The sequence below is a fragment of the Diadema setosum genome, chromosome 21 (assembly GCF_964275005.1).
Source record: "Diadema setosum chromosome 21, eeDiaSeto1, whole genome shotgun sequence".
NCBI lineage: Eukaryota > Metazoa > Echinodermata > Echinoidea > Diadematoida > Diadematidae > Diadema > Diadema setosum.
The window spans coordinates 4,865,072-4,893,040 of record NC_092705.1 but is presented as its reverse complement, the minus strand read 5'-3'; the positions used below and the strand labels follow the sequence as shown (position 1 = coordinate 4,893,040).

General features: G+C 41.7%; 1 protein-coding gene across 1 annotated transcript in view; it reads left to right on the top strand.

Moving 5' to 3' along the window:
- Nucleotides 1–27,969, top strand: part of LOC140244667 (disks large homolog 1-like) — a 260,660-nt gene that overhangs the window by 169,964 nt on the left and 62,727 nt on the right. The window contains exon 4 of the mRNA XM_072324287.1: nucleotides 21,023–21,160. Within this exon, the coding sequence (XP_072180388.1) occupies nucleotides 21,023–21,160 (138 nt within the window). The remainder of the gene's footprint in view (nucleotides 1–21,022; nucleotides 21,161–27,969) is intronic.

Here is a 27,969-nt window from a genome sequence, read left to right as displayed (position 1 = left end):
ACATTTTTAGTCACCCCCCCCCCCATTCCTTGTCCCAGTAGAGTCTATTAGATTCGCCTCATTTGCACATCATCTCTTCAATGAGCTGACATTATGCTATTTGTCCGGCACATAGGAGGTCTATGGTGGCCGCTCTGACGTCTTCAAACCCCAGTTCTGACATATTGCGTCAACGGAACCACTGTAGCAACCCCCCACCAGAATTACCATCCTTAATAATGCACATTGATATCATGTTTAAGTACTGGATACATTGACTATTCATCAATTCTTTTTTAGTCTCTGCTCATGAAAAGCTTCCTGAAATGCCCCTCATGTTAACTCGTGTAACTTGCTTCACAAGCATCATATCATTTTTTTTTTTCTGAATCGGTTTGATCTGACAAATGTTGAGCTACAAAATTAAATTCTAGGAATGGACAATATGTCACAATATATCACACTGCATATATATAGGCCTACTGTATAGTACTAGATGAAGTTTAATGAACTCAAGTTTAATGAAGCTAAAGTCAGGACTTTTTAAAGTTTTGGCTTCTGCCATTGCTGGATGAGAAGACCACTATGTGCAGTTCCTGATTGTCATGCTGTACGATATAAAAGAAGATATAAAGAGAATTCACAAATTTTTTTTTTGTCAAAAAGTACACATTCCATTGACTTGCTACTTTTTAATGAGGTAAGTCAAGTGCTCTTTTATTATGCTAGAAAAGTGAAAGTAAGTTGAATTTTCTTAGTATTTCCATTTATATTGTTGTACATGCATAAAGTCATAACTGGGCCTATTGGTCTTTTCATCCAGCAATGGCAGCACTGAAACGTTAAGTGCTCACAACTTTTGAACAAATTGTCTGAATTTCCTAAAAACTTCACCTGTGTGTTTCTACAAATATTGGTACATTTCCTTAAACCACATATCTTATTTGTGTCGCATCCCCCTTTAAGGCTGACTCCATGGTGAGGGAAGGGGAGCAGCCATAAGATACACTGTATATCAGCCATTTTTGGTTATTCCTTCATACATTGGGTCTGTAATATTCAATCAACTTCAGCAAGACTCGAAAAAACTATTAGTCACACTAATGATTGATTTGAGTCAAGTGCATACAAAGCACACGCACACACAACCCACACACATACACAACCCACACACACACAGCACACCTGCATCCTCTGAAGAAACACACATCACACTAAAGACTGATCTAGTTTTATACATACTACTACATAGGAGACAAGCTTTTGACACAAGCGAAAAAAGGTTACCTCCCCCCCCCCCCCCACACACATAAATGACCCACTCTGTCCTGTGTATGGGTGGACACAATAAGAATCCATACACACAAGTTATGGTGGCAACCTTCCAATCTTCCCACAGCTGCTCTGCTGTCTCCGTGCTCACATCTCTTCCTCCGTCTCTCCATCTCTCTGCCTTTCTCTCTTTGTCTCTGCCCGTCTCCCATTTTCTCTCCCTCTCTCTCTCCCTCTACACTCTCTCTGCCATCTCTCCGTTGTCCTTTCATCTCGACATTTCGTGGAGATGCTTTTTTAATCCTCTGCCATCGATTCATTCATTAGGTTGAAGCTCCGAGCGATAGTGGAGGGAAGAGGAGGGGTGTTTCTGTCCTAGTTCACTCACACGCGGGCAGTGTGCTGTGTGCATGGGTGCATTGTTCTTCCGCCCTTGTCGGACAGAAGCCTGGCTTTGCCGATGATTTTGCGCCGTCTTTATCGCGACTGCAGTAATTGCTTGCTTGACAGCTCTCCGACGAAGCCAGCAATTTGGCGCAAACTCCATTTAGCCACTGTCAACGCGGACAAGCCGTTCGGTTAAGTCGCACTCTTTTTTTAAGGGGGCGATCTCCAGCATTAAGTTTAGCCAGCGCCACTTCGAGGAAAAGTTACTTTTCTCCTTGTATTTGGACATCTCCTCTTCCTCATCTTATACCCATTCCAAGGGCAACCTGATGAAAGTGCAGTGTGATGTATGAAGAAGTGGATCACTACTGCAGAGAAATCATTGTCTTTCGGGTTTGGGCGCAGGGCAGGGCTGCAGTTCCTTCGCGGCAGCCACAAGGCACACAGCAACGGCAAGCAAAGCAACCCAAGCGATTGATCAATTAACCAAAGCCGTGCTGGCGGTGTTTACAATCTGGAGCGCGACTGATAGATAGATCGGGGACCACGAACCTCAACTGTGACACACAGACCGCGTCCTCCCCGTCTCTGCAAGGATTAAGCGTAAGCTGACAAGAGTCCCTAAGGAGAGGGCGTATCCTTGCTCCCCTTCACTATCCCCCGGGGGAACCGGAGTCTACCACTTTCCCACTCCTGTTGTCACGGTGCTTCCCTATGGGAACTGATACCCTGATTTTCTTCGTTGGGAGCTTGTATCATCAGTCTTCCAGCAATCAACCACCCTGGAATGTTCTAGTCTTGTAGCGCGTCATTATCATCGCTCGGTGCTTAATATGTCTGTTCGGAGGATGTAGTCTAGCGAGCTGTTTAGCCAGTGGCTGATTATAACTGGGGCTCACACAATCCATTCTGCATCTTCAGTTAAACAGGAAGCACTCAATACTACGATTTTGTGTTTTCAGACACTCTAAATTGTCAGTTGGAAAGAATGCACACATCACTGCTGGATAAACTCGGAAGAGTTGTGTTTTTGAGAAAACAAGATATTCAAAGTGTTGACTGGTGGAAGACTAATTTGTGAATTACGATGCATGGAATGCTATGAAAACGACAGGGGCTCTGATCAAAAAGTGTACCGAAGTCGTCCATATTCTTCCATAGATTCTTGTGCATCTTTCGAAGGGTATCCATCACCAAAAGTGTACTCTCTTGCCAGCACTACGCGAGCATCACGCGCAAGTGCCCCGCACCGACAGAAAACCTGGGATCCCACTGTATCGCCTGCCATAACGCTTAGTTTGCCCGTCTAATTAGCAGCATTAACATGTGGTTGTTCTGCACCCGTGTTTCCGCGGGCTGAGCATTTAGCCATCTGCCGCCGTCATCGTTTGGGGGGTCAGAGAGGAGAGAATAAGAGTGAGAGAGTCACTGCGTCGTGCGCTATCCCCTCGCTTACCTCATTATCCTTCCATCCCGGCTTCTGCTGCTCTGCCGGGGAATGAGTTCCGTTTGCCCGTTTCGAACAGCGTCAATATTGGGATATCTGCCCTTGGCGTGGAAGATCTCGTCGAAATAGGTGTGACTTTCTCTAGCCCTCTACTGTTTGCACTGGAAAAAATGTTTATGTATGGCGATGTTCCGTAACTCTTTGCCGTGAAAATTATCCAGATATTTTTCCTCCGTTTTCTTTGGATTTCAGTCTGCTGCTGCGATATTGATTTTTCTGCACTCTAGGGGGGAATGTGATGGTCAGTTTGTCATCTTACTTGCCTGATCCAGTTTCATCTTGTGTCATCTCATTCAAATTAGGAGACAGTGAGAAGCCAACCTACATATTTCGCCGACCGCAGCTCAGTCTAATTTGAATATTGGGGAGACGCAATCTCATTCGAATTTTTGGGGAAAAAGAACCCCGACAAACATTGCGCCTACAAATTCTCCAAACTCTGTCTGTAGGATCTTCCCCACCCCACCCGCAAACTCCCACCACCCCCTCCATCTTAGCAGATTTGCATACTTTCACCCCAGCGGAGATCAGACTGTCGCCTTTTTAATGTTGTTTGAGTGAGTGTTGAGTCTCCGGCTGGCGCCAGAGAAAGGCCCTCTAAGAGGTAAGGCATCTCCGGCACGGCAGAGGGCACCGCGCCGGCCGGCCAACGGTGTCTGGTGACGCTCAAACAAGAGTTCTCCGTACATCCAGGTGCCCCCCATGTTTGCCATTTTGCCTGCTTTTTGTATCAGCCGTAGATTATCTCAACAAGGTTGGAGCGGCAACTCACTCCTTGGTGTTCTTTTTGCGCGAGCCATGATCAAGGATTATTTACGCCCTGAAAGGAATAAGAAAATCACTGCATCGGAAAATGCTGAAATGCTGGCGATAGTGCAGTCACATGTTAATGGGCTATTAATGCTCTTATTGCAGGCGTACTGTGGATCCTAGTGTGATTTAGAGGAGAGAACATCAGCAGAGCAAATGAATGCCAATCTTCTGTGGCTCATCGGGGAAGTCGGATTGAAACCTTTTGGTGGAACTTCAGCGTTCTGCCTCATATAAAGGCGCAAAGGAGTAAAAAAGGAAGTACAGAACATGTCGACTGGGTACCTCTTCATCTGAGATGAATTCCAAACACGCATCCCACCCATAATAATCTGTAATTCCTGAAAGATTGCTTATTGTCATGGGTCGATGCGCAGTGATTCTCTAACGAGGGTTCCAGCATCGGTGTCGTTGCCACGGTAACAGGAGAGCTCCTCCAGTTGGTCATTGTCTTTCCTCATCCGCTCTGTGGCACGTTTCGTACTACTTTTACCAGAAGACTCGAGGAGAAAATAGAAGACGACTCTTGTTCATTAAGAAAGCATCATCTGTTGAACTATATGTCATATTCTTTCTGTCATATTTTGTTCTCTCTCAGTTTCTCATTGCTGGAAGAGGGTCACCGGGTATTGATGTAGGAAATTGCCAACACTTGTTTCCCCAAGACACCCCCTCCCCCTCGTGTTTGGAGCCCGAAAGCAGAATATTCTACCTTGCACGTCAAACCTACCAGGAGTATGTAGTAATCATCATCTATGCTAGCATATGCCACACCAGCCTGAATCATATGCCATACATGCTCCAAGTTAAAGTGGAAGTTGCGTTCATATCGAAGCATGACCGCAAGTTACCTAGCTCCAACGATGGAAAATTGCAATGAGATTCGTTTCTGCGATCATTGTTGTCATCCTCAATGAGTTTGAACAAACCAGATTTGGCTGAAGCGCATTCGGACGTGACGCAACATAGATTGATGCGCTCAGTTTTTGTTTGTTTTCGCTTTAATTTTTGTGTACCGGTAATTCAACTGTGACTGATCCTCACATCACTGTTATACCTCACTACAAGTCTCAAAGTTTGCTTCTATTACCTCATCAGCAGCTAAGTGGCTGTGCTTTCAGTACCTCGCCAGCAGTATTGGCCAGACATCTTGCTCTTTTTTCTTGCCTTGACATCATTTTTCACAGATTACGATTTCATTCCCATTTCTTCTGCACCGTTAGCCTACTTTGGAAAGATATGTTCAACATCAGTGAAAAGCAGAGAGTCCTACCATTTGATAGTCTGAGGAAATCTTGATTGTGATTTTCGTCATTTACGCAAGTCTGTTTTTAGTACTTGACTTCATATCAACGGCAAACCGGGAGTTGCATGTGGAAGATCAATAGAAACACTTTTGGAATACTCTGTGCATTATTTGTGCCGACTTTTGTTCGTCATCTACTGATTTTTTTTTTTTACATGTAAACTGTCGACATTCTAAAAGACAAAATGTGGAGTGCAACTATGGACAACCGTGGCAACGTCCGCACGGCAGTCGTGCACAGTCCAGACCAACATCCGAACACCTGGTTTCCGTGCGAATGCGTCATGAGTCTCTTCGGCTGTAAGAAGGATTCAAAAAGTGTAAATATGTTTCCTGACATTTTTCTCTTTCCATCTTTTATCTGTTTTCCCAGAGAAAGTACATGAATTACAAATATATGTATGTATCTTTTTTAAATGGATATATTCTTGTATATCTATCTCTTCTTTTTTTTTCAGTTGCAACATAATAATATCATTATCAAGCCTGAGCTTCAACTGTGTTATTTCAGTCATATCTGTAATGGCCAGTTTGACTGCTTTAGTGCTGGTGGAAAGACCATTAGAATAGGGCCGCTGGTCTGTGTTATGAAATCTGATATTTGATGAGCATGGGCTCTCCCAAGATGCTTTCTTGCTGTAATTGTCCCAAACTTTCTTTTTTTTTTTGGTCAAGTGTTCCAAACATTAGTAGGAATAATTTACCACTCTGTGTATGTATCAGCACTGCTGGACAAGATTTATCATCTATTTTAGTTTAGTTTATACTAATCTGTGTTTTGTCTCATGATTTTTCTCTGTGGTTATTCTTTCGTTCAGCCAGCATGACAACTCCCAAGATTATAGCAATTTGTATATCATCCTCATGAATGTCCTTTTTTTTTTGCCTTTTGTCATCTGTGAAATTCCATGGGGGGGGGGGGGGAAACATTCTCCAGCGTCCTGTATTGGGTACATAGCAGGCTCGAAATGAAAGTGTTGGCAGCAGCGGATGGTGCCAGAAGTATTATGGCTCCATTGATTATTCACAAGTTTTATAGCCTCAACACCACAAGGGGCGTCTCAGTGCACATGTGTGCGGCGGTGGGGAAATGCTGGGTCGCGCGATCGAGGAGTTGGCCACTGCACTGGCTCGTTTGCACCGCCAAACTGTTTGGAGCCACCCATGCCAATTTAGTAGACCCGACGACAAGACAAGATTTAAAAGAAAAGAAACGGCCTGAAAAGTGTACTGTTTTTCATCTCTGGGTTTTGCACATTGCAATTATAGCGCCAGAACCGGAGGAGAGTTTGGTGCAGTCCCCTTGATGGTATGCGAATATTCTGAGCAATTCATGTTAATTTTAACCACCATTCCCTGGGGAGACGCCACATAGACACAGACACCGCCCGAGTGTTAATCATGTAATATTGGTGATGCATTGCAGAGTGTGAAAGAATTTGGTTATTGCAGCATACAAACTTGCGTAGGTTCGAGGGTGGCTGCAGCTCTCGAACGTCACAGCACTCAGCCGTGGGTGCAATGATGTTGTACTTGTGATATTTCACATCTACGGCATGTAGTAGATTACTGCTGTGAGCGACTCATACTGTGGAAGTTCAGTTTTGTAACCCCACCCCCCCCCCCAAAAAAAGAAAGAGGAACGTGAAGATGCATAAGGACATTGTATCGGTGACAATACTAATTTAAAGTTGTATAATTGTCAAATCATGACTATCCCAATATGATTATTCTGCATGGTATTTTCATTTTTCTCCGTTTGGTGGCCTCCTCCCCCCCCCCCCCCCAGGTAGTTATAGAGGATAAGAAAAGGAAAGGTGGAACAGAAAATGTATCCTTTGGAGAGATTTTTTTCTTTAAACCCTTCCCCACCTTGCCACACAATGCATTAATGATTTACTCACGAAACAGAATAGGCCCTGTTCTGGTACATTGTATATGAGGCAGGGTTGTCTCCTGGTACTGGAGTGTGGTACAATTGGGCCGATTGTGGTTCCGCGGTGTGGTACCGGAGGTCAGACTCTCGGTGAAACCTGCCCCCAATATCGCAGAGGTCAGAAAGAGGAAGGAAAGTTCACATTCTGGGGTGATGAAATCATTCTTTCCAAAGATTTGGGATTTGTTTGTTCTTCCCCCCCCCCCTCTCTCTTTAATCCTTCTTGTCTCCCTGTGGTTTGGTATTAGCATTTCATCCAGACTGATAGCACAATAAGATTGCAACTATTGTTAACCAAATGAAAACTCAGGCCATATTATAATGAAGTGAAACAATGATATCGAATGAAAATGTATGGTGCACGTGTATCTGTGCATATAGCTGAGCCCTGCTTTGTTACTTGCTAGTAAGTATAGTTGACTAGGGTGGTGGACTCGATTATCATGAATACATCCCTCTCACACCATCGTTAAAAATACATCACAAATTTTGTAGCAGTGTAATGTTGTTTTAATCGCACATTAGCACTCCTATGCCTTGGTTGCATGGTAATGTTCCATACAGTTGTGTGCCGTGGTTTCTGCCACCACGGGGCAGATGATGATATGTACTGATATGCATGGATATTTGATAGGCCCATGCATCATATTCTGCCAATACCTATATCATACTGCGAATTAGTGCAAATGACAGGAGTTGTTACCAGCGTATGTATGTGTGTGTGTGTGAGTGTGTAGAATGGAAGGTCTCTCGCACACACAAAGCACTGTCACTCATCGGCAGTGTGTGTCTATGTGTGTTTTCACACAGGCATGGCATGCGTGTAATGTTTAACATAACTCAGGGATGAGTCATCAGTGTGGAATGGCCATGCAAGCTTTTCTCCTCTGGACACTAGTGCACATTGTATTGTATGTAATGCAGCCTTTTTTTTTTTTTCCGTCCTTCCTGCAAACACATTCACACAAAAGAAGGCAGCTACACATTCATATATTCACACACAATACACAAACTTCTTCTCTTTCTCTCTCAAAGTTTCTCCCTCCATCTGCCCCTCTTTCTATTTTTTTTTCTCTCTCTTTACCACTCAGTACCCCTCTTTTAGATTCATGAATTTATAAATTGTATTTTTTTTTCTGAATTTGGTCCCCTTAGTTAACATATTTTTTTTCCCACTTTCCCATCTCATCCAGTGCAGTTCCTACACTCTGGGTTGTTATTGTTGTTGTTGTTGTAGTTGTCGTCATTGTCGTTGTTGTTTTTGGGAAGGGAGATAAGACTGTAGTTATTGTTCGGTAATAACAGACAAGCTTCCTTTTGAGCCTGGCTCGATGAACACCACTGTCTTTCTGCTGTTATTTCACATTTCTCTCTTGTGCTTTGTTTTTATTTCCGATCCAACAATTTGTATGAGTTCAGCAATCTCTGCTGAAAAAAACAAACAAACAAACAGCAAAACAAAGAATGGGTAGGAACATTTGTTTCACTAAAAACAGTTTGTATTTTCTACTAAAGTTGCAGAAAGAGCAAAAATGAACAAAAACCCTGAAGATCAAGGATGAAGTCATCTGGTAGGTTTATAGAGAAGGGAAAATGGTTGAATCACCAAGCAAGTCAGGGCATACGAATCGTGTGCAGTACATGTTCATATATTTGTGCTTATTTCTGACATTGCGTGCCTACGGATTGATATATAGCATGTCTTTCTCTGTTTGGCGTATTGTCATTCAATATAGCGTCTATAGAGTATATTCTGTAATATGCCACAGTGTTTTGGTTTACACCTTGGTTTACACCTTTGGTATAGAGTGTGGTAGTATCGCGCTTCTGCATCTAATTCCATCAATGTTCGGTGATTTACCATGAAGGGTCTAAACCAAGTAGTGTCAAGCCTTATGATACCACTTTGACGTAATAGCTTTTGAGGGAGGCAAATGTTTTCAGAGTTCATCTATACACTTACATCAATCGTGTACAGTGTAAGAACTTGTTGTTGGCTAAGACACGATGGTGTAACACCTGACACCAGTGAGGTGATATATCCTGAGTTTTTATGAAGATTGCATTGTAAGAAAATCATTCATTCTTGTATGTCTTCTTCTTACAAAGAAAATAAAACAACAAGAACATTGATGAAGACATGTTCTTGCAAATATACAATTCACTCCAGTTGTTTCCAAATAATTACTTCCAAATTTTACAAGCAGAAGGGTGTATGCAGCGTAGACTTTTATACAGAATAAATGCCCTTCTTCTCATCAACAAATTATGATTGCAATGTTGAGAGGTCTGAATTTCACAGAGCATTCATAACAACACCACAAATGACAGCTGAAAAAGAAAAAGGCCCAGTTGATTAAAATTCTTAAAGTGTGTAAAGGCTCGTGACCCACTTTGATCGTGAACCAAACACTCCTCCTGTGACGAGATAAAAAATATCTTGATGTTGTCACAGAATGTTTAAAATAATCTTTGTTGTGTATCCTTCATTGAATATTTATGTCAGACCGGTGTAGCGATGTGGGATTTCTAAAAGGTGTCCGCAGGAGTTCACGACAGCGTGTGCTGTCATTTCAGCACCGCTTTACCTGATTTGAGACTTTCGTGTTGGCTGCATCCCGTCACCGCGGCAACAGCGATCATGACCTTCTTTTAATGAAAGCTCGGGAATTACCTTCGAGAATTACTTTTGAGATGAAGAAGGGGTAGCTGGGATGTGGATTGCATGCTTGATTGGGCTTTCAGGAAGGTTTTTTGAAGACTCACCCTTTAACTGAAATGAGTTCTAGTTGCATGCTTGAGCGCAAAAAACGGTATACAGATCAAGTCGTAGAGATAGTGTGCTCTCATGCATGAAGTGATAATTTTTTATTTTTTTAATGTTTTTTTTTTTAACGGATGTGAGAGCGATTGCAATAATCACCTCGGGGTTGCGTTTTGCATCGAAAGTTTATTTTTTGTCGTACCACGTCAGCAATATCTCTCCATGCGAATCTGGCCGAGCACAATATGATTTTGATGAACGCGTCGCTTGTATCGAAGAACGGAGCTCGTAATGAATTTTAGACCATGATGGCAGGTGGACAAAGATCCCATGAGACTTATAGGGTCACATCAACTGGACAAAGGCACTCAACTGGACCTACCATGATGAGAGTGGGCTAATTAAGTCCCTGATTGTGAAGAAAGAGCTTGGGTTCGTTGGGTTCCTACCCCCCAGTCGATAATGTTATCTGGTGAACTGGGATTAAAGGGATCATACAGTTTTGGTTGAGACCTAAGTTCAGGTTTCTAACATTTTTTGGTGAGATAATGAGAAACCTCTTATGAAATATGAAAGAGCATGTAATTCTATGAGGAATTCAACTTTTATTTGATGAAAATTGGTTCTGAAATGGCTGAGATATCCAAAAGAGAGCGATTTTCATGAAGTGTGGGACCCACACTTTGTTACGATTGCTTTGTTTTTCTTTGTTTTTGAATGTTTCAGTCATTCCAAACCCGATTTTCATCAAATAAACTTTGAATTCCTCTTAAAATGGTATGTTCTGTACTATATCATAAGTTTTTTCTTGGTATCTCTCAAAAAGTTTAAAGCCCAATTCTCATCTCCACCAATACTGTACAATCCCTTTAATGCATGAGCATCATAATGAAAAAGACTGAAAGAAGACTAATCACAAGTTGTTATCCTATGTAGGACATGATCCTTCGTAGATCCATTGTTGGCAGTACATACAGTGTATATCTGTCTCTATTATCTTTATCTTTTAATGCATTATTCTGCTCAAGTTTTGACCTCATTAGAGTAAGAAATTAAAACTCTGATTCTTCTAATTCTCCAGGGTGCTCTTAACTTGAGTGAAAAGCTCTTTCCTGTTTAGGTGGGTTTTACCTTTCCGTGTGCCTTGACAGGCAAGACCAATGCCATTGATTCAAGATGTTGTACGTAATGAGATATTGTGGAGTCTTGTTCCCAGGCTAACAACCTCTGCCAGAGTAGACAGGGCAGGAAACATACAAAATGAAAAATGCAGAAGTAGCCATGCTTTTATCACATTTTTCTCTGAATCACAGTGTGATACATAATGTGAAAGTGTGATGATGCCATGTTTATAAAATGATGCACGTGGTCAGTGTGAACAGGGCATTCTCTGGGGGTAGAATGGGACATAATGTGAACATACAGCGGTATACGAGGTATCTCTGCAGGATATAGTGTGAAATAGGGTACTGAATGTGTGGTCACAGGGTATTTCAGTGTAAACATGTCATGAATCACCCAAAATGGAATATTATATGAATGCTATATGAATGTAGCCATATTCAAAATGACCCGTGAGTTTAGGATACCACATATCAGCTCAGAACCAGAAGGGTGCTATTGTGTTCTAAGATTTCAGTGTAAGTAAAAACGAAACAATCAGTTATCATGAAATGAAAGTTTATTTAATCAAAAGTGGGTAGATTTATAAACGTTGATCCAAATATAGGGTAAAACAGCACCCTTGTGGTTTTAATGTTTAACATTTTACTGAAATAATTCAGAATTGACACCACACTGTAGAGGAGATGGAGTTCTATAATATACCCCCAAAATTGTGATAAAGCCCTTCTGGTTCTCAGCCAATGATATGTATTATCCTTCTTCTGCCACCTCATGCTGTTTTTCACTATATTGGCTTATTATCATGATCTGAATGGGGGGAAACGTGGTAACTGTTGATGATGTAAGGAATGAACAAACACAGAAAATACAATTTGTCGCGTGGGGTTCCAGGGCGTATAGATTTCATGACTCAAATGTTTTCGCAACGAGCACGCGAGACAGCCAGACTTAGTCGAGTGATGAAAGCTTGTATTTCATCGGATGTTCAGGCAATTTGTCTTGTTATCGATTTCCTCCCTCAATGGCAAATCCCGCATGATAAATAGCGTCGGGCCGCATTCGTAGTGGCTGTATCTAATTAGCTCCGTGCATTCATGAGTCTGGTGGAGGCGATCTAAAATGCAATTGAATGACTGCAGTGTCATTGGAGCAAGTTGCATATACCGTATGCCCCCCCCCCAAAAAAAAAAAAAAAATACAAGGGGCCCTCCGCTACAATAACTTTATAAAGATAGTGAATCAATCCAATATAATTTCAGGGTATGACACTATAACTTATTACCCACGTGTTACAGAAAATTCCATCCAATTTGCTTCAGCTGTCAAAGAGAAATGAGGGCCTTTGTAGAGCAATGTCAGGAATCCCTTCCCTCCAAGTTCTGTCCATTGTGTTCACACATTGATATGCAGTTCCAAGATCTTCCGAATGCTAAACTTGGAAGAAACAGACCCATGATATGCTTTACAACGATCCACATTTCTCTGTGACCACTTAACCAAATTGAATGGATTTTTCTTTTCAAAATGCAGGTAAGATGATATTTTTAGATCCTAATATAGCAATTAGACATATTATGCATATTTAAGGTTATCAATGCGGAAATCTGATTGTAATCTTTTGGTGACATACTATATGCCACGTATCTAGCAAGGCATAAAATCAGACCCCGTTTACAGTGCGAGGCTCGGCCGCGGCCGAGCCGCGGCCGAGCCCAGCCCCGCTTCAGTGTAAACGCGCAAAAGGCCAAATGCGAGGCCAAAATTGGCCTCGCATTTGGCCTCGCTCCGGAGGTGGTCTCGGCCGCGGCCGAGCCCGGCCTCTTCTTGGTGTAAACGCAAACTGGGCCAAATGCGCGGCCAATTGCGCGGCCAATTTTAGTCTGGCTTCCAAACCCTCTGCCTGTATCTTTCGCTATTCAGGATATTAACCCCCTCAACGTCGAAAACTAGTATAGTTTAAGGTGGTTTTGTCCTGCAAAGGATTTTTTCCTTCGGCAAAGGCCTTTGCCCGAACGGCGACTTCGTCGCCACGGAATTCATTTGGCAAAGGGTCTGAAAACCAGACAATACCAAATTGCGTTTGTTTACAAGCAGAGCGCCACTACGACAAAATATTGAAAGGTTTGAATCAAAAGCGCGGCCGAGCCCAGCAGTGTAAACGGACAAAATTGCGAGGCTCGGCCGCGCAATTGAGGCCGGACTCGGCCGCGGCCGAGCCGCGGCCGAGCCCGGCCCCGCACTGTAAACGGGGTCTCAGTGAAGGCTTTTCAGTTTGTTTTTGTTTTGTTTCTATTTCTGTATTTTTTGCTTTGCATTGTAGAATGAACGGGTGAAGTGGTATGACAATGTAGACTTGTGGGAAGGATGGTTACCAATCAATGTCCTATAATGCTAAATTCTATTTTAAGAAACCATGATTTTGTGTCAGGATGATATGGAAGATAATTTACATACATGTCTTTGAATGTCTGTGGAATATCTGGCCAGCACTTTCTGAATCTCTTTATTAATCCAGACATTAACTGGACTGGCACATGATTCATTGTCTGTGCATTTTTGATGCAAAACTTTACTTCAAGTTTAAAACAGCAGTTCTCTTAAAAAACAGAAGGAAATGAGAAATTCAGGACATAGATGTCATATATATAGATGCAATATATATTTATACTGAATATGGTAGCTTGATATCATGAAATGTGATTTAATAAAGTCTCCTTGTAATAACACACTGTCAAAATCATTGAATGGGATTTTTCAGTGGAGCAGGATGGCGAATGGGAAAATGCTAGTTTTGAGGTTTATGACCTGTCGTGTGTTATTTCTGTATGGCAGGAATTAACTTTGGCTGTATTTGAAAGGGTACGTATATATTTATATGTAAGCTGGTCATCCTTTGAGCTGGGGGAAGGCTGGTAGAGCTATGTGCCTAGCAATTATTTCGTGATACGAGCCTGATTGGATGGTTTGTCTAGCAGCATATTCCCAAATGTCATGAACTTATCATCAGGTATGGCCCTTGTCGTTTTATCCTTTTGGTTCAGACGTAATGAGAAAGCCCATAGCATAACAGGTGGCATGGCATATTTTATGTGATGGGGGGGGGGGGGGGTGAGGGGAGCTTTATTATTATATTGGTGACATTACATGAGTGTGAAGTTGTCGAGTCAATTACTATCGGTGGTATCAAAATTCTGGAATCATCAACATTATGACCAATGCCATTATCATCATCATCACTATCATCTCTATCATCATCTTTCTCCTCCTCTTCCTCCTCCTCTTCCACCTACACCTCATCCTCATTATAGTTATCAGCACCATTATCTTTCTTCCTCCCCATCAATATTATTATCATCATCATCATCATCATCAGCAGCAGCAGCAGCAGCAGCATCATTAGTATCATTATCATCAGTTATGTTCAGACGACGAGCCCTATACACAACCTCGAGGTTAAGCTCTTGCCCCCTAACTTCGACGTGTGTCCACACAACGAAGCTTGACCTCGAGGTTAGGAAACCTCGAGGTTAAACTCCTGCCCCTTTAAGTTCTTTGAGTTTTGTGTCCACATGGTGCGTAACTACGAGTCTTCGTGAACGTAACCGATTGAACATTACCTTGACTTGCTCATCATTAATCATCATCATCACAACTAATTATTCAGTCCCATGGGGGGGGGGGGGGGGAGGTTCATTATTGGTTTTTAAGCATAATTTCAACCCATTGACAAGTTGATAGAACTCTTGGTACTATCAATGCCATCGATATCATACATGGCCTCTTCACGTGTCCTCTATTGCACAAAGTGGGAAAAGGGGTCTCGCCACCCCAGCCTGAATACTCCTCAACCCTAGCCATCGCTAATATTCACCTCAATCATTACTCATCATGCCTTTTCCACTGCGACAATAATATGCATCTTTTTACTCTTTCCATCTCTTTCTCTGGCTTTCTCCATCTCTCTCCGTCTCTCTCTGTCTCTGTCTCTGTCTCTCCATCTCTCTCAAATTATGTAAGTACCACCATCATCCGACCCATTATCACATGACAGTTAATAGCTTACCACCTGCGTCACATACCATAACCCACACACCACCACCACTGCTACTGCTCCTACTTCTGCTACTAGATGAGAGCGTGCTTGTAGAGGGCATCTTCATACCAATCATCATAGCATCTCCCCCGAGCTCCAAACGGGGGAGCAGATGATGCTAGGGGTGAAACAAGCTCACCCACGGTGACAACACCTGCAACCAGGTGGATTAATTGCCCTCAGGTAGGTCGCCATAGTATGATTAAAAAAAAAAAGAAGGAAAAAATGTGCATTGAAAACAAAGGTGAGAAGAGAAAAAACGGCATCAACTTGGGATGGTGGGCATGCAAAAAAGGGTTTGACATAAATTGCAGGGATTGGAAAAACTGAAATCTGAATCGCCGTGACACATGATGTGTCATCCAAGCGGTGTGTTCTCAACAAATTGACCACACACTGGCCATTTATTCAATTCCGCCGAATTACAGCCCCCCCCCCCCCCACCATCTAGCCCTTCCTTTCACCCTCTCTTCTCTCTCCTCTCTTATCTCCTCCTTTCCTCATCTCTCCATCCCCTGTTCTGCAGGTACTTTCTTTTCTATGTCATTTTTTGTTTTTCATGCTTTTGGAATCATTTGCATTGTGAGTTTTTTTTTTCTTTTTGTGGCCCTTCTGTGGATGACATCACCTCTAACTCTCCTCTTTTAAAAGGGCAAAGTGCTCCACAAAGGTTTATGCATTGAATCTAGCAAGAAATCAGTGAATGGTGGTGGAAAGTTGAAACCCATGGTTCAAATATTATTCCTGTCTTATTCATGGCACTCCTACCAAACTGATTGGATGAGTCAGAGATATATTTCATGCATTTTGACATTTTGGTAATTGTCTTTTGCATTTAACCAGTGTCATTTGAGGCAACCCTTCGCCTTGAGGTGAAATCTCGTGGGCTCAATTTGTGAGGTCATTATTTAGTCATCTCTACTGTTTGTACTTATTATGTATTCATCATGGTACATGGTGTATGGTGTATCAGTGAGGTATCTTTCCTCCATACCTGTTGGTCTATGTCTCTTCTTTTTCGCCCTGTGCTCCGAGGTCGGAATACGTGACCCTGCTTTGATTTATTTTGTAGGGAAGGTACCCTGTATTAGCATGAAGGCAGATATTTCTGCAAGCTTGTGAATTCAAGGAGATGTCGTTACCTCATTCTTTCTTTTATCCGTCTTTTTCCCTGAGATGAGCATGAAGCTCCCATTACACTTTCCACATTGTGAATTGACTCGTAACCGTGGCGATGGCTGCCTGTCATTGCCTTTCCAACCCCTGCTCCCCTCAGCCTTCGGCTTAACCCCCCCCCCCTTCCCTTTCCTCCTGTCTCCCTGGCGATTGGAGGACAAGTCATCTTGCGCCCCGGTCCCATCCATCTTCATCCGACATCTTCTGGGTCATCTTCATATTTGAGTAGGATGCCAGTCCCGGAGAAATGCCTCGCAGAGTGTACAAAATGTACCCCTGACATATCACTTCGTGGAGATTGTCTACATGTATTCCGATGATGTTGTACCCCCTTGGTAACACGGGCACTTCAGGACAAAGAAGATGGATCAAATGATTCACAGGTTTTGATATCAGCCGGAAGGGTTTGCAGCATGCCTAAGTTGAAGTGTCAAAGCAGTATTACCTTCTGTCTTCTTCTTCTTTTTCTTCTCTTCTTCTCCATCTTTTTCGTCTTCTTTTTTTTTATTTTTCCCTTCCATTTTATCATCTTCCTTGTCATATATACTTTATTTTTCTTATCTTTATTTCTGTATATATTTTATTTCTCCCTTTCTCATCTTCTTCCTTATCCTGCTTTTCTACATACCGGTAATGGGAACGGGATGTTTCCCTCATCGTACATGGAACAGTATTGTTCATTTCTCCACTGCTTGGCTTTTGCTCCCCACTGACACAAGGCAGGATTACATTCTGTGACAGTTAACCTATTTATGTCCACAACCCTAAAATTCTCATGGCGTTGTATGTAGTAACGGTACCATTGGGATTGAAAGACTTTGACATTCTTGTTGCCATGGGAACCTGGCTCACTCTGTTCTCATTTGAATCTGGCCAGAAATGGGTACTGGTAGATCTTGACCTTATGTCACAGCATTGTGTCTTGAGGGGCGTTCCATGTTCCTCTACAATTATTGTTGCAGTTAATGAGCTGTTACCCATGAATCGCATTTCACCTATCCCGGCGTAAGAATTTTTCACTCTGGAACATTCTTCACGGTTTCCAAGGGAAGCCTTAGTCCATGAAATGAACGAAGATTGCAAAGTTACTTTCTTGTTTGGCATTAGTAATACTACAGCGATATCTTCAAGAACTTTGCTTGAGAAGTAAGTATTGGTTATAGTCCGCGATCGCTCTGTCCCGCATGGTTGCCTGGTCAGTCTAGCCAGAGAGCGGAATGCTGACCATTATGTCAGTGGCAGAGGCGGCACCTCAAAAACTCTGTTGACACAATTGTCAATTAACGGGCCCGCGGCTAAGTCAATATCATCATTCTTGCGTACACATCTGGAGCACAGCAGGTCTCGTCTGTCGATACGGGCCGGTTGATTCCAGTCGTCCAGCTAATTACAGAGATGGCCCCGTGCTGCAATCGTGCGATGTCGAGCAAAGACGGACTCTTCTCCCTTATCAGATGATTTGAAATTAAATGGAACTCAAGGGTTCCAATGCAAAAAATGGAAATCTTGGCCATCTAGATACTGTTCAGTTGAATTCTCTTACTATTTCCTTGTGATGAGAAGAAGCACAGAAAGAGGATTTGTGATGTACACTTTCTTGTTTCTCATATCACATCATGTCGTCATTAAATCTCTGTGTATCATACACTATAAAGTGAGTGTTTATGATTTGCTTTAATCTTGGATTATGCTTGTTTTTTTAATTATCAAAATTGAAGAAAAGAATCTTTGTGCATCATCAGAGTTCCAAGTTTCCGGAGACAAAAAAGAAGAAGAAAGAATAAGAAGCGTTAGCCATTGGCATCAGGTGCTGGACTGTTTCCATATGCACAACCAGACATGTTGTCGGTGTCGGTATGTGTGTAGGTATGCCATTCACTGAGAGATGAACAGATTTTCATGATTTGTGCATGAGGTGAATTCACATTTACGTTGAAATACCACCATACTTTGCGTGGGACATTGTAGTGTGAAACCAAATACACCTTGAAATAGCCCACAGAATACATCACAAACTACTGCGGTATTAAGGATGGAAATTCTAGCCCTGGGCAAAATATGCAGGTGATTATTGTGAGTGGGAATCGTGCATGAAATACCACCGATAGTGCAGTGGTGTATTTCACGCTTAACCTGACACACTTGTTATCGTCTTCCCATAGGAGATATGGGCATGTGTAGCGCTTACCTGAAAGAGGTGCTCTTAATTCCCAAGCAGAAATACTGTGGTGTTTTATGAATGAGAAACAGTACCGAGTGAATTTACGATGGTATATGATACCACAGTTTAATACTGTAAATCGAGGAATGTTCGCGTGCATTTTAATTTCGCGAATTTTGCGAGAGCCAAGATTCGTGAAATTAAAATGCATGCGAAAGTTCTTGTCTACACTACATGCATTGATTGTTAGAGGCAACTCATGAAAATTTCATGCGGCAAATATGGCATTCAGTGCCAATTCGCAAAATTTTCATGCCGCAAAATGGCCTTCGGTGCCGATTCATGGAAATTTCATGCCGCGAAAAGTTGTGTTTTACAGTATTCCAATGTGAATGCACTTAGGGTAAATTCTTCCTGTGCATTATCGCTCGTGGTTCTGTGAAGCTTCTCTAAGACATTTTTTTCTTTTCTTTTCTCTCTCTTTTTTTTTTTTTTTTTTAGAGAGAGAGAGAGAGAAGCTCTATCATTGGATATTTCATCCGACATCTGGCTTGTCTTTTCAAAGCCGTCTTTTCATTTTATGCCATTATTAGCCAGGTATCTAGTGACAAAAAACAGTTACTTTGGAAATATGATGACGTGGCTTTGAAAAAATGGGAAATGCTGGCCGAAGTGGGGACCACGTTGGAAATTGATTGGAAGGTGATGACAAAAGTCGTTCAGATTCATTGTTTCGGTTGGATACGAGCGAAATGAAATTTCACCTCATTATTCTCGTCAGTGTGTGTCCGTACTGAACGAATCTGTCATTACAAAAGGAAAATTAAGATCGATTGTAACTAATATGGTCAGTTGGGATTTAGACCACATGCTGTTACACAAAGAGAAAGTGCCACAACAATAGGTTAGAAAAAGAAATGAGCGCAATTCACAAAAAGGCTAAGCCAATGTTATATCTGGAATAGTATCAGCTGTTTTAAATGCCTCCTTTAAATCATATTACAAATGCTCTATGGTTGGCTACATTGTCTATAATGTTGAGAGGCATTTACCATACTCATAGTCAATCAAGTAGCATTTAACACATTTGTCTCCCCTCCCCCACTAAAAAAGAACAAATAATAAAGAATTGTAGATTATCGTTTTTTTCACAAATCAAGTTGAGTCAAAATATCAAATAGATGGAAACATATCTATTGGGAGAGCTACATAATTCACCAAAGATCTAGTTCTGAGCAATATGTTTTGTCAGTGTAGTCATGCCATGCCAGTCTGCAGTTCTTGTCAACTCGACTCCTCCACCACTTGCTTACATGCATGTGATTCTTTTTCTGCCGAGTGCACAGAACTGTAATGTATCTGCCAAGAGAGGGCACACTTTGCTTTCTCTGATCTGACCATATCCAGTGAGGTGTGAGAGGCTTTCTTCTCACAAGCTGTCCCTCAGATGGATGGAGTTAGGTTTGTGTGTTGAAAACCAGTTTACGGACCTACCCTATTCCCCGTCCACGGGGCAGGTAGGATCCAATTTCCCGCCTTGGTGATCATTACTCCGCATTTAATCCTACTAGTCACCTATTTGACAAGCAGGCCGTCCTTTTCAGGGGTGTTTACGCTGTGTCTCATTTCGCCATACTCTAAAAAACTCGCTCACGATGCGATCCCGTAAAGACGCAGCGTCTCCAAGGTAACTCGGGAGTGTCATCCGATGTGACGCTTGTTTGACGAAGGAATCGGTGGTGTGAATCGTTGCTTACCTCAGCAGTCTTGCACTTTGCACAGGTCACGAACACATTTGTAGCAAAATAGAGCTCTCTGTTCCCAATTCGGATTTATTCATAATTTAAAGAGGTCCCCTTCACACTTCTTGATCATGGTCTTCTATAATATGTAAAATGTCTGAAATTGACTTATTCATGTTTTGTATGTTTTGTTTTTTTATATATTGTTTGTATGTCTGTGTATGTTTTTATTCATTTTTTTTCTTAGTTGATTGAACATTGCTGATTGTATATTGTGTTTATATATTCAAGATGAATGTTTTTGTCATGTGAAATTAGGGAAATCAAATAAAGATTACTGAGATACAAAAAAAGTGAGTGTGTTTGTGTGTGTGTGTGTGTGTGTGTGTGTGTGTGTGATAATCATAGTTCAATCTTGGTACCAATAGCTTTTTTGCAGTGATTCCAGTGTCCATGTACATTGTACTTGGTTTTTTCATCTGTAGTGTGCAAAATGATCATGATATAACTTGCCTTTAAAGAACGAAAGTTGGCCAGTCATGTGATGTATTATTTTTTCTTTTCTTTGCCATCACAAATCCGTTGTGTGCTTTAAACTATTTTATTGTTATTTCATCTGGCAGTTTTAAGGTTCTTGTTTTATAGCAGAGTGCATATAATCATCATCCTGTTCTATTTTGCAATCCTGAATACAACAGTTTGTGCTTGGATTACCTCTGATGTAAACTCCATGTTCTTTTTCTTTCTTTTTTCTACCTTTGCAGCAATACCATTATCCAGATGACTCTGCCCCTCCAACAGATGGCAACCCCCGCCTTGTTCCAGTGGTAGGGTCCCATGTAGAGCAACCAAAGGAAAATATACAGACATACGCAGCACAATCCACTGTCTCACCAGCAGAGGTAAGAACCTTAGGAACTGATTTGAGGGAAGGTGTAAAACACTGAGAATGACATTTTACCTGAAGTGTTAAACCTGATCAGTTTATTTTCTTCCTTTGTGAAAAACACAAATAGTAAATAGATTGGTGGTCTTCCCTGCTTTATGCCACATACACCAATAAGAAGTGCAGCAACTTCTCTTCTTCTTTTTTTTTTTTTGGGGGGGGGGGAGGGAATAAACCCCACCTCTCTTCTTTACCAAACCAAGAAAAGTCAAGGGAAATTTTATCTTTTTTGTCTCTCCAGCTTTCATTGGATTTTCCTTTTTTTAAAAAGATGTTTTCCTGATTCTGTTCTTTTTTCCAGATTTATTTATTTATTTATTTATTTATTTACTGTTGTTTCCTACAGTAGGATAAAGTTTGATAAGGTTAAATGAAGAAATTCTTAGATGTCATCATTTGTGATTGGCAAATGTTTGTGATGCTGAACTGAATCATGTAGAAAAAAACACATATGGATTCTGTGGAACTGAAAGCAATCTTTAACATATATATGTATATACAAACACATGTGAGAGAGACCTAATTTACTCTGTGTGTGTGTGTGTGTGTGTGTGTGTGTGTGTATATGTACATGAATATTGATGAAATAGGAGAGATAATATAATCTTGAGGAGGTTGTTTGAAAAAAAAAGGGGAGAAATGAAAACGATGATAAGAGAATTTGAATTCCTCGGCTGCCAAAAAACTTATTGTTTCTGTGCTGGAGATGGTGATAGTTGATCTTGATTTTTTTTTTAGATATTTTTTGGCGGGGAGGGTAGGGGAAGTTGTGTTCCCCTTTTTCTTGGAACTGCTCAGATGACATTTTGCTTCACTCTTCTTCTAGTGATGAAAGACTGGGGAAGAAACCGATGTAATCAAATCATGGTAGGGGGGGAAGAGTGACTTTGACACTACCCTTCTTGTCTGTAGCGCTCTCTTTCGAAGTTCCCGAGGATATTCTCTTCTGAGGGGAGCCGAATGACCCCATTCACACTTGAGAAATCAGTATAGCTTTTACATCGTATTCTGTTGATGAGAGCTCTCTGCTGTGATTGTCGGACTGAATCAACGTCAGGGAATTTTTAGTTAGAGAACTGCCGTGAGGAATATCTACATTCACACTCGTAACATTAAGTGCAACTGTCACAGTACAGTTTTGATGAGAGTTGCCCATTTTGATTGGAAGCTAGTGAACCGTTGCCCCAGGAATGTTCCACTGGAGACTTTTGAAAGGCATTTAATGGCCCCATTCACACTGGTGAAATCAGCCTGGCCTGGGCACTTCTCTGGACAACACCTTTTCCTATGACATAGGACTAATCTCAAATGTCCTAGAAAACAACTGAGGCTTTTTTTGGGGGTGGGGGCTAGGTTAATCTGGAAAAAAAAAGGATTGTTGTGGAATTCATAGATATAGAGCTTAGGATTAGAAGAGACTGCAAATTGATTAACTTCTAGATTCCCAAGGCCTGAGAACCAGAAGGGCATTATCACGTTTTTTAAAAGAATTGAATTATTAGTATCACATTGTAGAGCTCGACATCCTCTACATTATGGTGTCAATTTTAAATCATTTCCATTTTCAGTAAAATATTCAAAATCAAAACCAAAAGGGTGCTATTTTATCCAATATTTAGAACAATACCTATAAATCTACCCACTTTTGATTGAATATGCTCTTTATGACGTGAAAATTGATTGTTTCATTTTTATTTATGCTCAAATCTGAAAGCACAAAATTGATTGTTTCGTTTTTATTTATGCGCAAATCTGAAAGCACAATAGCGCCTTTCTGCTTCTCAGCTGACGATGTTTGGATCTAGAGAGACACAAGTACGACAGCATCAATACAGTGTGTTTGATGTGGTACTCAGTAGTGGTACGGCACCTGTCTCCAGTTATTTGGGAAGAGGAATGTGTTTAGAGCTGTTTAAGATTTAATGAAACCATCAATCATCATCTTTTGTGGAAATTAGAACAAGTTTGCAGAAGCAGCTTTGCACATTCATCTATTCTCCCTCCCCCTCTCTCTCTGCTCTGTAGATAGATAGATAGATAGAGAGATAGATAGATAGATTTAAAGAAAGATAGATAGATAGATTGATAGATAGATAGATAGAGAGAGAGAGAGAGAGATAGATAGATAGAAAGAAAGATAGATAGATAGATAGATAGATTGATAGAAAGATAGATAGATAGATAGATTGATAGATAGATAGATAGATAGATAGGTTGATTGATAGATAGATAGATAGATAGATAGATAGATAGATAGATAGATTGATAGATAGATAGATAGATAGATAGATAGATAGATAGAAAGAAAGAAAGAAAGATAGATAGATAGATAGATAGATAGATAGATAGATAGATAGATAGATTGATAGAAAAGGTCTTTATTCAAATCATACATTGCAACCAGAGGTTGAATTGTACGGGAGTTTACGTGAGTTTCACAACATTAAAAATTTATAACTATAAAGAGCTCACCAATTTGCATTCATGGATACACACACACACACACACACACACACACACACACACAAACACACACACACACACACCACATATGCATTACACTCTCACGTGCATGCATGCACCTGCTCGCACAGGTTTGCCTTCTCATATTATCATACCATATTGTTTGTACATGGGTAAAGTCTTTCAAAGAGAACTGCAGTTGTAGGTTTACCAATAAAAGGCAAGAACAACAATCCTGTCCCTCCCCTTCCCCCCCCCCCAAAAAAAAAGAACAAATCTATGTGTTTTGTGCCAAGTGCAAGAATTTGTTTGCCTGTATACTAGAAGCCTCACTTTGCTTCTCGCTTTTACTGTCAGAAGACTCACCCCTCACCCCCCCCCCCATGGCTTCAGAAGAGAAATTTAAATTCCCAGCGCACCTTTTGATTGCATTTTGGTCGAGTTACTGTGGGGACCCCCCGGGTTGGGGGGGGGGGGGGGGGGAAGGGTCGTCTTGAAGAGAGAGAAACGCGTGCAACAACAGAAACCAATCAAAGGAAGGCATCTTCTCTTTCTCATCCCTTCCCCTGTTGGGAGGTGGAGAGGGGATGGCATAGGGTGTCGTCTTGTCTTTTACGGGGCGGGGAGAAGAGTTGATTCGCTTCGCTCCCATGCCCCTCTGAGAGGACGTCAACAGGTTGCGTGACCGTCAAAAGCAGAGTCCCACGTTCTCGTCTCGTCTCGGCGGTGAACACACAAGTAGGAGTGGGAAGAATCTAGGGGAATACACAACATGCATGTGGGACCATCCATCTATTAATCACACTGAGCTCACTTGTGCACATACAAAATCCACATACATACAGACACACCCAAATGACATACCATATATATATAAGCAATATTTCTTTCACATATTGCGGGAGTCAACGAATATTTGTAAATTGAACTATGTCATCATCAGAAGTTTGTAGCAGTACACATTGTGTGATTTGCTTTGATGGTTTGCATACAAGTATTTTGTTGTTGACGTCACCCATGTGGAATGGAAATGTTGTTGCCTATCGACAGTACAGCACCTTTCCGGGGGAAAGTTCTTGTCTCACTAAGATATGAAGTTTGTTTGGTGTTTCTTTTGTAGGAGTTCCTACTTCACAACACAAAAGAATTCAAATGGTAATGGTCACTTGGTGTACAGAAGCTGTCCGTAAGGACATCATATTGACCACATTTCTGTGTATTTCATGCTAAAACTTCTGTCTTAGCCATGGTTTCAATGTCATTGTTGCTGCTTTGCCAGAAATCCTGAAGATGAACTGTAGGTAGTATTTTTTGAAGTGCATTTGCATCAATGTTCAGACCAAAAAGATGCGCCTAAGATGTTGAAGACAACTGCCAGTGTCACATCGTTTATCTTCATAAATCCAGTCACTGCCAGAGGCTAGATCTAGTATGATATGCAATGAGCAATGAGATGTGGAGGTGATAATCCTCAAAGGGGTAATGATACCACCATATCTCCCCCTCCCCCCCCCCCCCCCCGCCCCGCCCAGAAAAGGGGAATCATACCCATGTCGTCCCATATTACAGTGCACACCATTGCTGTAAAGTGAGCCACAAAAGCCTTACCCACCCCTGTTGAGAGAGGGCCTCTGCCAAACATCATTAGCATACCGCACGGCAACAGTGCTTACTTCTTCCACTTTTCCACCTATCTCCTCCTCCAGTTATCCGCGAAAGCGAGCCGTAACGAGATGTTGCCGCTTGGGGGGGGGGGGGGGAAGAAATCTAAGAACAACAAAACAAGGAAAATGCTATGCAGTGGAGCATCTCCCTCTCTCTCCCTCTCACTCTTTCTCTCTCTCCGTCCCTGTTTTTCTCTTTCTCGCTACCTCTTCTTTGCTTGCCGTTTGTTTTTACCCCGAAAAGCTCCCTATCCAGTCTAATTTCTCACAAAGCAACCACCTGTTTCACCAATTCATTCTCGTCGCCCGCTATCGCTCGCCCCGGTGAGGGCTGCTTCGCTGGTCTGTTGTCTCCCGCGGATACGAGAGAGCAGGCTTTCTGTGTCGTGGGAGAACTCCACACACCCTCTCCCAAACTCATACACCACACACACTCGTGCGCAGACATTATAGCCACACACACACACGTACACACACACACGCAATATCATAAGTGGAAGCTCTTGCACAGATGTATATATGAAGGAACGCACACATACACACAGATACCCACACACAAACCACCTAGGCACACACACAGATATCACACACACACTCATACACAGAGAGCAACACATCAACTTGCACTCACTCCGAGAGAGACTGTGCAAGAGCTGTGTAGGGTAGGTAGCACGTAGACAGGAGGAGGATGAACGAGCCAGAGGAGCGTCGTCGTGGGTGACGGGAATCCCGCATCTCGTCGCCGGGATGCATGTGTTCGTTAACGTCTCCTCGGCGCTGCTCTGTCCAAGGCGAAAGGTACCGTGTGTTCGTCCCGTCTTCCGTCCCTCCGTGTCCTTCCCTGTTGTCAAGTCTTTCAGCCAAGAATGCTGATTATCTATTAATCTTTCAATTTCTTGTTTTGAAAAGTAGGGTGAGGATGAGTTAGGGGTGGGGTTTCTGTGTCAGTGATTGTGATTAGTAATTTTGTTGACGTCGCGAGGTAGGCTGTTGTCATTGAACATCACTTTTTCGTAGTGCTCCTTGAAGTTATTTGCGTGACATCATATTTTTTGTACTCTCTCAGAGCTATGCTTGTAGCCATTTGTCTTTTAACTCCTTTGTTCCCATGATCAGTGCCTTGTGAATGCTTTTCTCTCTTTCTGACACACATACACACACATACACACACACTTACACACACACACACTCTCTCTCTCTCTCTCCTTCACTCTGTATGATTTGTTACATTGATTCAGAATGTTTTATTTTTCTCTAGCTCTCTTTAAACTCATATGACAATCTCCAGATCTTTCACTTGAAGCACTCTTCTTCTTTTTTTCTGAGTCTCACAAAGCATTTTTGTTTTTTTGAATTGTCTTTATTCTTTCTTTGTTTATTCTCCCTTCTTTCTAAGTCTGTAAGAATTAATGCATTTTTGAAACAGAGTGCATACAGTGATAAAGAGTACTTCTTTGCAAGGATTTCAGTTAACTCCTTAATCAAAATTTGCTCAGGCTGGGAGGTTTACTTGGTTTTGAGTGATGAAAGATCATCTAGAGTGACAAGCCCAAGAACACTTTTTTTATGGTTTCTCGTTACCATGGTGATTTGGCTGAAATTTTGTGTGGGTTTCCCCCCCCCCCCTCCATGTGGGATGAAAAAGAAAGTTGACTGCCAAGCCAAGCAAGAATTGCTCTCTCTCTCTCTCTCTATCTTTTAAGTTATAAATGTTCTTCATATCCGTCCTCCAGCAGTTTAACATCTCAGAATGATCGGAACAACATTGTGAGGTGTGTGTGCTAGATTTAAGCCTGAAACTTTTATTGAAAGGTAATTAAGGTGGGCGAAAAACATTCTTTGTGTGTCTGTGCCATGATATTACGTGGATTTGAATCCTTTTGAATCGGGCAGACGTCTGCTTTGTCTTAGCCACTATAATGTAGTCATGCTGTGGTCGTATCTGTCGTGAAGAAGAGAAAAAAAAAAAGCAAAAAACAAGGTGATTGATTGCCAGTCATAACGTGCATTCAGAATAATGTGCTACAGCCTGGCTCCACATTTTCCCCCCTTTATCTTCTTCTGACGTTCATTTAAGTGTCTACCCAGTCTTATGCATTGCAGTCATTTTCCACATTGCTATGTGGTTGACCCATTCTTGTTTTGAGGGGGGGAGGGGGCAGGCTTTTGCCGTGGCAATTGGGGCAACACAAGGAAAACTAGGACCATGTATTTTGTAAGATTTGTGGTTGTAAGTCATTATAAATCCCATAGTACATATCGCAAAAGCCTCATTATCAGTTGCAGTTTAATGATGACATGCTTGTTAAGGTAAGAGTATATTTTTTCTCTTACTTCGATTTTCACAACTTTGCCCACCAGATGAAGTGAAGCCTGGTCATGATTTCAACAACTGTCAACATATCAGACGCACCATCACAAATTGCTAACAAAATACTTGCACTTTATAAAAGCGTTTGGGGATTGACTACAGAAAAATATTCATTGCTGTGAAAACTTCCTAGTTGTCCAGAATGGATGGGATTATACCAGATTAGATTAGATCAGATTAGCTTGGATCAGATTACATTAGAATGCAATTTACAACCACATGACTGCTTTTCTTGATGAATTCAGCGCGAGAGCTTAATTCACAATA